Here is an 11,383-nt window from a genome sequence, read left to right as displayed (position 1 = left end):
ACGTGGGTTTGCACGCGTGTGCCTGTGTCTGTGCGCGCGTGTGCGTGCGTTTGCAAGGAAGGCACATTTCGCAGCCGGCAAAGGGGAATAAAATATTTCAAGAATGTCTCTTGAACAAAGTAGTCTTTGGGAATTTGATGGCCGAGGTCACCGATAACTTTTGCTTCTGGTCCGCTCCGTGGCTGCAGCCCTGCGGAGGAGCCGGCGACGGGGCCGTGTCCCCGCGGGCAGGCAGGTGGCTCCCCCGCCGAGGACGTCTCAGCCCTCGCCCCCGTATTTTGGGGTCTGCGTCCAGGAGTTAGCGGAGCCCCGAAAGCACCGCGGCTCGCCGCTGCTGGGGGACGCGGCGGGGCCGGGAGCACCCTGCTTGCCCTGCGGGAAGGCTCGGAGCAGCGCTGTGCCGAGCCCGGCGCGACCTGTTGGGACACGCTCCGGCTCCGGCATGCGCCGAGAAAAAGGAACCAGGCAGGAAGAAAAGTCAGTCCCGATGTAGCCTCATAATTACCTGTTATTCTCATATCGAGGTAATTAACAATTAGGCAGCTGCCTGAATCACATGCAGAGGAGCAATTATTTCATTATTAATGGACTCTATTTAACAGGTCCTATTTTCCCAGATGCTTTTTTTTCCACCTAGCGCTCTCGTGAATTATCCCAGCAATTAAACCTGCACCAGAAAGAGGGAGGAGTAGCCCTAATATTTACTGAACCTTGCAGAGCACCGCATTTCTCAGCTTATGAACCTGTCACAAGCCGTCGGGGGGCTCCGGCTGCGACGGGGAGCCGGTAACCGAACACCCTCGCCGTCACCTGCGCCGATTCGCCAGCGCGCTGCTCCGCCGCCGGCTGGCGGCTTATTCATTGCGCGGGTACCTCCGAAGATAAAAGCCATTATTTACAGTCGGTTACATATTTCCGTTGGCAAACCTCCTCCCTGAAGTGCAGGTTTGAAAAACAGCCCACTCGGCAAACCTCCCGAGCCGCGCGAGCGGAGGCCGGTGCTCTTGCGCGCGCGCCCGCCCCGCGGCGGCACGGTGCAGCCCGGCCGCGGCCGCGATCCGCGGCAAAGGAGTCCGTCCCGCTGGACTTTTCGGATTGAAAATCTCCGAATTAAAGATTGCTGCCGGGGAGGATGCAGCAGCGACGGCCCCGGGGAGGCGGGAGGCAGCCGGCGCGGGGGGATGATCGCTCCCCGGGGGAAGTTTCGCTCTGATTCTCCCAGCTTTTGAGTCTGGCTCGTGCTCTGGAGCAGGAGGTTTTGACCCCATCCCAATCCCTGATTTGGGGTTTGCTTTTTTTTTTTGGGGGGGGGGGGGGGTTTTAGGGTTTGGCTTGGCTGCTCTGTGACTATTGACTATTCCTGCTCGGGAGCTCTTGCTCCCAGCAGCGACGCCGGGGCCGGACCCTGCAGCCTCCCCGCGCAGCGCCAGGCACCTGCTCTGCCCTCGCTTGTTTTTCCCGAGTTGGGGATTTCACTGAAAAACAGGAACTTTGCTGGACAGCAGCTGCTCCGCGGTGGTGAATCAGCTCGCGCCGCGTGCGCCCGTGCCAGCCCTGCTCCCGCGCCGCCGCACCGGGCCGGGACCTGTCCCAGCCTCCGCACAGGACCACCCGCACCGCAGCCGCACCGCGTCTGCCAGCCCTCCTGTCCCGGCCGCCCGAGGCCTTTTGTCCATGCCTGACTTTTCCCCTCCCGGCGGGATTAGGCCAGGATGAGCAGGCAACGAGGCCCCTAATCCTATTAGCAGACCCCGACCCAGCGCCGCCCTGGGGAAGCAGCCGGCCGCAGGAACGAGCCTCGCTGCACGGCGCCGGGCGCGGAAATCACCCTCGACGCGGCTGCTGCAAACGCCAGCCCGGAGCATCCCGGCAGCACCGGCCCCCGTCCCGCAGCGGCCTCGTCCCCAAGGGTTTTCCCGCGGCTGCTTTGCTCCGCGTCGGTGCAGCGCCGAGCGCGGCAGCATCCCACCCTTGCCGGGGCTAGGGGAGCCGCTGCCGCCAGCCCCGGGGCCGGGCACAAGCCAGCACAGCGGGACAGCGTGCTTTTTGCAAGGTTTTTGCAAGTTTTTTGCAAGGTTTTTGCAAATTTTTTGCAAAATCCGTGCAGCAGCACCGACAGGAAGGTGCAGCCCGGAGCCGTCCCCGTCTGTGCGGACGGGCCGAGAGGTGTTGCAAAAAGGTTGCAGATGGCATCGCGGCGGGACAGCGCCGAGGCCCCCGAGCCCTTTTGGCTCCTTTGGCTCATTTGGCTCGTTTGCCACGTTAGTCCCCCGGGTCGCAGCCGAGAGGGCAGCAAAGCTCCTCCCGCCCGGAGCGCGGGTTGTTTTTCTCCCCTGACAGTTGCAAGGAGCCGTGTTTGTCTTTCCGTCCCTTCCTGTTTACTCGCTGCCGTCGGACCAGCTTTGATGTATTTTCGCTGCTGGATGCTCCTGGGAGAGGAGGCGCTTTCCCCCGGCACGGGGCAGCCGGCGGCACGGGGCTGCGGCTCGCCCTTATCCGCTCGCTCCGGCTTGGGGCATCCGCGGCTCCGAGCCGACGCTCCGGTTTTGGTGCCCCTCCACATTGGGGGGGGGGATAGGGGGGCTCCCTCCAGGCCGTGGCTCGCGGCCGAGCCGCCCGGGAAGGCCTGGAGCCGACGGAAGCGGCTGTTGTGCTTGGCCCCGCGCCAGGAGGTGCTTTCGCCCGGAGGCCCCGAGGTGGGCGCGGGGCGGGAAGGGGAGCCCCCGCAAGGGCGGCCGTGCCCAAAGTGCTTCTTCACCCCCTTTTTTTGCTTTTTTTCTTTAATTACGCAAGTATTAGCATGGGCCGCAGCACGGCGCGGAAGCTCCCGCGTCGCAAACCCCGTCGCGGTGAGAGCGGAGCCGCCGCCGGAGCCACCCCCGGAATGGGTTGCCGAGGCCGGTGGTGTCTCAGGAGAGCGGATGTCTCCCGGGAAATAATGTGCTCTGCGGCCGGCGTGGATCTGGTGTCCGCACCGTGCGGCGTGCGCCTTCGCTGGCCGCCTTGGAAGGAAAGGAGGGAAGAAGGGAGGGAAGAAGGGAGGGAGGGAAGAAGGGAGGGAGGGAGGGTGCGAAGCGCAGCCCTGCGCTGCCGGACGAAGCCGCGGCGACGCCAGCCCCAGCCGGATGCGCTCGGCACCGCCTGGCGGTCCAGAAGCTCGGTATCGGGTTCGCGCCCGGGCTTGCGCGCAGACGATGCCGCGCGGGTTTTCGCTGCTGCAAGCGATGCTTTTCAATTATTTAATGCACACACGGCAGAAGGCCCGATGCTGCGCTCTCCGCCCGCTCCGAAGAGCAGGCTCCTTGCTGAGGAATGAAAAGTCCCGTTTGCCTCAGCAGGCAGGGATGGTGCAAAGCGGGAATGGAAGGAAAAGCAAAGAATGGGAAGTTTTTGAAAGGAAAAGCCCACGGAACAGCAGGCGCAGTTAGGCACCGCGCATCCTCGGGGCGCGTGTGCCCGAGGGTCCCGCTGGCATCCCCAGCCACGGCACCCCGGCGGCCCGTGTTTGCACAGCAGCGAGCATCCCAGTTGTTTTACGGAGGCGGATAAGAGCGGCACAGGGAGCGGGAAGGGCCGAGGGACGCTGCCGTAACACCCGCCGACCCGTGGCGTCCCGTCGAGGCGCTGGGTTCGCGGAGCGATGGCAGCGCCTCTCACCCGGCTGCGAGCGGCGCGGGAAAGCTGCTCCGCCGCCCCGCTCTGACGTCCCTCCGGCCTCCGCGCTCATCCTTTAGGAAACCGCTCCCGAGCTCCTTTTCCACGGCCGGGGCAACGCCGCCGTTCAAACCAGTTTGGGCAGTGCCGCCCCCGCGGGACCCCGGCCAGAGGGGCCGAAGCGATGCGGGAGGAGCGCTGCTCCCCGCGGGCGCCACGACGGCCGCCAAGAGCGCGGTCCGTCCCGTCGCTGTCCGTGCGAAACCCTCCCCTCAGCTCTTTAGGGGAGAAAAGAAAAAGAAAAAGAAAAAAGGACAGCCAGGACCCGGGCCATTCTTGCAAATCCAGGCTCATTTCTCCGCTGCCCCTGGGAATTGCAGCATAATCCCATTACGGGGCAGCTTTGGCTCAGATAGATAGCTTTACATGGCAGGCTCCACGACCGGCTGCAGTTTCATCCACTCAGACTTTCCAGGATGATCTACCCGCTTTGATTCATGTTTAATTACAGAACTTGCTTTTTTTGCATGTGTGTGTGTGTGTGTGAGCGTGTGCGTGCACCATCAGGAAGAGGGCGAAACCTCCGCGCTGCTCGCGGTTCCCAAAGCCGGCACGCAGAGCGGTGCCAAGCCAAGCACGCCGGGGGAAGCAGGCGCGATCCAGTCTGATGCCTGCCTTATCGGTGCTATTTTTATTGCGCCGAACGCATAAGAGCAAAATATTGATTGCGATGATAAAGAGATGAAAGTGTCGTGAAGAAGCAGGCACCCTAGTTGCTCAGGCGATTGGAAGCTGTGTTGGTTGTATTTAACAGGCATTTGCCATTAAGAAAAAAAAAAAAACGCCTGTTTTTATTTAAATAGCCTAGGGCAAATTTCTCACTAAACCAACTTTCCCACGCCAGCCCAGTGCTCTAACTCTGGTTTTTGGCAAATTTTTTCCTGAGCTGTCAAGGCAAAATATATATAAGAATGCTGGTCTCACTTAGGTTTTTTTTCCAGCCCCTGGAGACATGAAAATAATTTACAGATGTGCATTACCTGTTTATATTTGTATTAAGTTTTGCTTAACGGACATAATTTTCTTAGCTTGCAGTAACAAAAAAATATTCCCAGAGTTTCACTCATTTAATTTCAACTTATTAAAACTTTTAAACATGTGTGGAGGTTTTATGTTTTTAAATCACTAATCACATGGACATGTGCCAAGGTTTCTATTAGAAGCGCTTTATGAACACTATTTTTAAAAGTACCTAAAATCCCATTATTTTTAACCCCTAAAGACCACTCAAAATGAGAAGTTTCTCTGGATTTATGTCATATTTACTGCTTATTGAAAAAAGATTTATGCTGTCCACTGACTTTTGCCTCCTTCCCTATATTTTTTTTTTCCCTTGAAGCTGGTGGCAGCGGTATCTGCAGGGAGTGTTTGGAAGGAGGAAGGCGGCAGTGACCGGCAGATATACCCCTTGGAAAAGGGCTATAACAGATTAAAGGGAGGCGTTTCCGCGGCGGGGCCGGCTCGCCGGAGGTGTCATCCTCGTGCCGAGACACTCGTGCCCCCATCCAGCACCTGGAGAAACCAGGGAGGGTTTTTTTTCCCCCAAGGCTCCCACTGCACCGCTGCCCTGGCGGCTGCCCGGAGCCGGCCGGAGGAGCCGTGGGATGCTCCGGCCGTGTTTGGCGGGCGCTGGGATTTGGGGAGGGAAGCGCCGGAGCGCGGCTAGGCCGAGCACGCGGAGCTTTCGGCGCTCGGGGAACAAGCCCGGGCAAAGCTAACGCAGCTCTTTGCAGGCAGGTAGAGCAGAGATGCTCCCTGCTAGCTGGGCTTGGGGACGCAAAAGGGACAAGGAGGAGGGCGAGGAGCAAAGTCCCCATCTCCAGAGAAGCCAGAGCGGGGGAAACATCGGGTTCGCTCCTCCGGCGGCGCTGGAGGAGGTTGCAGAGCCCCGCGGCAGCAGCGGCGCTGCAAAGCGAGCCGGGGGCCGGCGGGTTGGGGGCAGAGCGGGCGCCCCGCGGGGACGCTCAGCCGAAACGCTCGGGTTGTTCCGCGCCGTCGCCCTGCCGTGCCGTGCGGGGAGGGAGCAAAGCACGCGGCGTCTCCCCGGGGCGCTTCAAAGCTTCGCGCCGCCGCTCGAACCCCCGGATCCCCCGGACTCGGAGCGGCACCGCGCTCCGCGCAAAGCCCCGGCCCCCGGCCCGGATTCGGGCAGCCGGCAGTCGAGCAACGAAGGCACCGGCGGCGAGGAGGACGAGGGGAAGGAGCAGCGGAGGACTAGCGCTGCAGGGCTCGTCCCTTTGATCTAATGAACAGACTCTGCCCTTCGGTTTGTTTAATTGTTTCACACTTGCTCTGGAAATAATTTACAACAGGAAGCAGTGGGATAACACCAGGCCTGGCATGGGATGGGGCGGGATGAGCCCCGGGGGCGAGCGCGAGGTGCCCTGTGATGAGAAACACAGATGACGGGTGTCACCTCCCTCCCGTTAACCCTTCGCGGCCCCGTCTCTCCTCTTGCTTTTTCCCATGCTCTGCGCCAAACGCAGGCCAGCTGGCCCCGCGCCCCCCCCCCCCCCCCGGGGTTGACGGCGTAGCCGGGGGCTGTAAAAGAGCCATTTGACAGCCCGGAATAGCCGCGGCTTAAGCAGCAGGGTCCCAGCGCGCGGCCGCACCTGGGGGCCTGCGGCGAGCTGACAGCATCTTGGCCGCAGAGGGAGGAGGCAGCGTCAGGCCCCAGTGCCATGTGGGTCCCGCGCCGCGCCGCGCCGCACCGCGCCGGCCTTTTCCAGCGTCCACCGCTGCGATGAGTTTACAAGCCGGGAGCCCAATGGCACCTAGGTGCCCGCGTCCCCCGTGGGAGTTTGCACCCCAAATTCTCTGTGCCCCGGGATTTTCCCGCCCTTGCGCGGCCTCCCCGGCATGGCGAGCAGGCTGTCCGGCGCGGAGCGGGGCTGCGGCATCTCGGCAAGGCTGGCTGCGAGCCGGCGAGGTGACCCCCCGCTAACCCCGCGAGGAAGCGGTAGTCATTAGCACCCCCACACCGGCTGTTTCCGGCGGTGTTGCTCCACGGCTGGTACAACGCTCCGCCGGCAAGGAAACCCCCTCTGAGCATAGCCCTTGGGTAACATATGCAAACAGGAGTTTAAGTGCTTAAGTCTGTGCTTAGGTTGCTAAAGTTATGGCCTGGTTTCAATTTGCTAAGTGCCGTGATGCGGTGGGAACAGCTCGTGCTGTGCGGGGGGGCCGGGGCGGCCGGGAGCAGGGGCTGAAACGGGCCCTGCGAACACACCGGCAGCGGGGCCGTGAGCATCGGGTCGTCCCCGCACGTGGGGCCCGCGGGGCGCGAGCTCCCGGGGACCGGCGTCCCTGCGGCGCCGCAGCACGGTGACCGACCGTCGGAGAGGGCGCGGGCACCAGCAGCAGCCCCGCGCGCGCGGGAAGCCTGCGTGTCCGGGGGCTGCCGCCGGGCTTTGGCTTCCCTGCCTCTGCTCATTTATGCGTTTATTTGTTGGTGCAGCGCTTTGGGCTGGCCAAGGCTTTGCCTGCAAGTTCAGTAGTTCACAGCACAACATAAACAACATCCCGAGCGCACCGCCCGGCGCGCAGGTATGTTAATGGCCGGTGGAAACGGCTTGGCGTAGCTGTAAACACCTGCCTCGGCGAGGGCTGCGGGCAGCCACGGTGCCGGGGCGGATGGGGAGCCCCATGCATGGGCGCAGCCCGACCCCGCGCTCCCCAGCCCACACCGTGCCCGGCTCGCCCTGGCCCAGCGCCCTGGGAGGGGGTGCTCAGCCCCGGCCTGGTCCCCCAGGGCGAGCCGGCGTGCGGAGCCCCTCCGTCCCCGCGCACGGCCCCCAGAGTCTGCACCCCCGGGCTCTGCAGGGCCGGCACCGGGCTGCTGGGTGGTGAGGGGCCGAACTGGGGGAGGATGCGTGGGGCTGTGCAGGGCCCGTGCCGGGGCTGTGCGAGGACTGCACTGGGGCTGTGATGGGGCTGCACGGGTGGGCTGCACCGGGGTTGTACGGAGTGGGTGGGGGGGTCCATTGGGGGTGCCCCGGGACTGTGTGAGGGGTGCATGGGGGGCTGCACCGGAGGGGTGCAAGGGCTGTGTGGGGGCTGCACTGGGGCTGGGGAGAGGGGCTGCACCAGAGGGGTGCAAGGGCTGTGTGGGGGCTGCACTGGGGCTGGGGAGAGGGGCTGCACCGGAGGGGTGCAAGGGCTGTGTGGGGCCTGCACTGGGGCTGTCCGGGGCTGGTGTGTGGCGCTGCACCGGGAGCTGCGCAGGGGGCTGCATGGGGGGGCTAAACTGAGATTGCACTGGTGCTGAGGGGGGCTGCATGGGGGGGCTGCACTGGGACAGCACCGGTGCTGAGGGGGGCTGCATTGGTGCTGGGGGGGGCTGCACTGGGGCTGGGGGTTGCCCCGGGGGGCTGCAGCGGGGGTGTCCGGGAGCTGCCCGGGGGCCCCGCGGCCCCCTCCCAGGCAGGTGCTGCCGGGGGTCGCGGCGGCGGCGGTCGCTCTCCGCGCTGCGCTGCGCGGCGGGGCCGGCGGGGGGGCGGGGGGCGCGGGCGGGGCCGCCCCGTCCCGTCCCGTCCCGTCCCGTGCGGAGCCGCGCCGCGCCGCGCCGTCCCGCCCCGCGCCGTCGCCGCCCTCCCTCCCGCCCGCCCGCCCGCCCTCGCCCGGCCCGGCCCGGCCCGCCGGGGCAGAGCAGCCGCGGGAGGCGCCGGGCGCTCGGAGTCGCTGCGCTCTCGGCGCTGGGGCGCGGTGTGTCTGGGGCTCCCGGCGGGGCGGCGCGCACCGGCCTCGGCTCGGCTCGGCTCGGCCCGGCTCGGCTCGGCCGGCCGGTGCCCCGCGGATCTATGCGGCTGTGAGCGGGCAGGAGCCCCGAGAGCAGGGATGCAGCGGCTCCTGGTGCCCGGCCTCCTGCTGGCGCTGCTGCCCGCCCTGACGCGAGGTGAGGGCCGCCGGGACGCGCCGGGCTCCGCCGCCCCCCGGAGAGGGGCCGGCAGCGGCGGGGCCCGGCGGCGCGGGGCGGCTCGGGGCTCCGCCGGGAGGAAGTTTGCAGCGAGCGCGGGAGGAGGAGGAGGAGGAGGAGGAGGAGCGGCGGGAGAGCGGCTGCCGCCCCGCGGGGAGCCGCCGTGGGCAGCCGCGACGGGACGGGACGGGGCTCCGCGCTCGGCTGCACCGCGGGGAGCGGAGCTCGGCGCCGGGGGGGGCCGGGGCTCGGCGCCCCGGCGGGACCGGAGCTCGGAGCCGCGGGGGACGGGGAGAACCGGGCTCGGCGGCCCGGCGGCACCGGGGCTTGGCGCCGCCGGGGCAGCGGGGCTGGGCGGCGCGGAGGTGCGCGGAGCGCTGCGCGGGTCGCGCCGAGCCGCGCTCGCCGCTCTTGTTCCGCGAGAGCTTTTGACCGTTTTGCAAATCTTCTTTTTTTTTTTTCTTTTGCTCGGTTTCCTGTTTCTTGAAAGTCGCCCGGGTGCCTCGCCGCCCCCCCCCCCAGCCACCCGCAACGCACCCCGGGGCGGGTCCGGGTCCGGGTGCCTCGCCGCAAAGTGCGGGGGGACCTTCGGGGGCGGCTCGCCGGGCCCGGGGAAAAGGACCCTAAAAGTGGCGAGAGCGCCGATGCCCCGCGGCCCCTGTGCGCCGGGGGCCGGGCGCTGCGGGCGCCCCCCGGGAAGGGGCGGCAGCGGGGCCGGTTTCGCTCCGCTCCGCTCGGCACCGGGGCGGCCCGGCCGGGGGTCTCGGCCCGGAGCCCGGCCCGGCGGAAAGGGAGCTGCGGGGCCGGAGCAGCCCCCACCGCCCGCCCCCTCCCGTCCCGTCCCCAGCGGCGCAGGGCGAGACCCCGCGAGGGGACCCCACGCCCGGGACCCCACGCCGGGGACGCGTGGTGCTCCGCAGCCCTTCGGGGAAGACGCTCGGGTCTGGGCTGTCGGGGTGCGAAGCCGAAATTACTGTGGTCTGAAACTGCTCCGGCTGCGCGGCAGTGTCACAGAACCAGTTACCGTGAAACGCTAGCGCAGGAAGAGAAGGGGAACGGCGAGCCCTGCTAGAAATCGGAAGCGATTCTGGTACTTTCAGTGAGTTGCTGTGGTAACTGTGCAGAATTTGGCTCAGAGGGCCAGACATTGAAACCTTTACTCATAGCAAGTTGTGACGAGCGACTCATTTCGTTACCGAGTTAATGATAACTAATGGGCCCTCGGGCGTATGGTTTTTCCCAAATGGCATTTGTCACTCAAGGGCCTGACCTGGTGTTTTTCTCTGTCAATCCTCCTCTTGGGCCCTGGGGAGGGTGTCGAGAAGGCAGAGTCTAGTCTCAAACCCACCACAAGGTTATTTTTAGGCGAGCCTTTCCCTGCTGGGAGCCGGGGCCGGGCGGCTGCCGCCTGCTTTTTGAACCCTCCTCTGCCTAGAGAGCATTCGCAGGGTCCCGCTTCTCACCACGGTGGCCACCAGGCTTCGTGGTGGCCACCAGGCTTCGGCGGGTGCTGCTGGCGGCGGGTCGCCCTTCGCTCCGGGGCTTGTCCCGCTCTGGCCCGCTGCGAGGGCACCCGGCGGCGTCCCCTCCTGCTGCCCGGTGCCTGCCCTGTGGCTAATGCTCTCCTCCTCTTTGCAGGTTTACGGTGTACGCAGCTTGCCGAATCCTGCCTCAACGGGGGCAAGTGTGAAACTTTCCTGAACGGGACTGAGGTGTGCCAGTAAGTATGGAGGAGCCAGAGGATTTTCATCTCCCTAGACCGAAGTATTGACATGCGTGTTGACTTTGCTTTGAAGGCTCTGGATTTAATAGGGCACGATGCGTTTTTTTTCCCTTGAGTGGCAAGAATAACCTGCTTGTGTAGGAGTCGCCGCGAGTTGGGCAGGATTGGGCTTTGTTCCTAGCTGGGTGGAAAAACATGGGCAAAGGGCCATGTTTTGTGGTGTTACCTATCCAGGCTGCCCTGCTGACGCTGATGGAGCAGGAGCGAGGCCCTGGCCTGCAGTGCTCGCTGGACGGCGGGAGGGTGGTCTGTGTCCAAGTTAACTCCGGGCCCAGCTCCCTCCTACCCCGGAGCGTTGCCTTTCGGTCCCTTGCACCCCAGCAGTTAGCAGCACAGTTCTCTGGACATCTCCATACACGTCTGAGACGTCATTTCTGGCGTGGCTCGACCTGGGCTACGCTCCATGCGGGCCTTCGGAAAGGCAGGAAAGCAGGGCCACCTTCTCCCCGTAGCTCTGCCGAAGCTGGTGCCAAGCTGAGGATCCAGCCCAGGGCTCCTTGCAGGATCTGGCACACATGCAGGAGCTTTCTCCGAGCTGATTGTGGGGAAACGGATGTGTAAAACGTTGGGACTCTTTGAAGGACCAACCGACCCACCGCAGCGATGGCCGATTCACTCCAGGCTCCCAGGGAACAATAACCGAGAGAAATGAATAAGACTCCAGCTCCCTTTTTAAAACTATTCCATAAAAGAAATCTGAATGGGCAAGGCTCTGTTTTCCGGCCAGATTTCCCCTCCGCCTGTTAAACGTGCCCTAAGCTGAGAGCAGGCAGGGAGATGTTCCCACCCACCCCAGATTTCCAAATAGGAAGTTCTTCTCTGTGGAGAAACCTGAAGGCATTTCCAATCCCAACCTGTTGAATGGCAGTTTTCCTTGACAATGTGTGTTGCTTTTTGCAAATCTGCCTGGGCGCCGTTACTCTGCGCAGTAGCTGGGCACCTCCCACCCCCTTCCTGCGAGCTGAGCCCCC

General features: G+C 64.5%; 1 protein-coding gene across 2 annotated transcripts in view; it reads left to right on the top strand.

Moving 5' to 3' along the window:
- Window positions 1-8,400: 8,400 nt before the first annotated feature.
- The window catches only part of NOTCH1 (notch receptor 1), a 43,731-nt gene continuing 40,748 nt past the window's right edge, over window positions 8,401-11,383 (top strand). For both annotated transcript variants that reach the window (XM_067308802.1, XM_067308801.1), the window contains exons 1-2: window positions 8,401-8,608; window positions 10,268-10,349. In XM_067308802.1, the coding sequence (XP_067164903.1) occupies window positions 8,551-8,608; window positions 10,268-10,349 (140 nt within the window). In that variant the 5' untranslated portion in view covers window positions 8,401-8,550. The remainder of the gene's footprint in view (window positions 8,609-10,267; window positions 10,350-11,383) is intronic.

Source organism: Apteryx mantelli, chromosome 21 (assembly GCF_036417845.1).
Source record: "Apteryx mantelli isolate bAptMan1 chromosome 21, bAptMan1.hap1, whole genome shotgun sequence".
Classification (NCBI taxonomy): domain Eukaryota; kingdom Metazoa; phylum Chordata; class Aves; order Apterygiformes; family Apterygidae; genus Apteryx; species Apteryx mantelli.
This window is presented reverse-complemented; position numbering and strand designations above follow the sequence as displayed.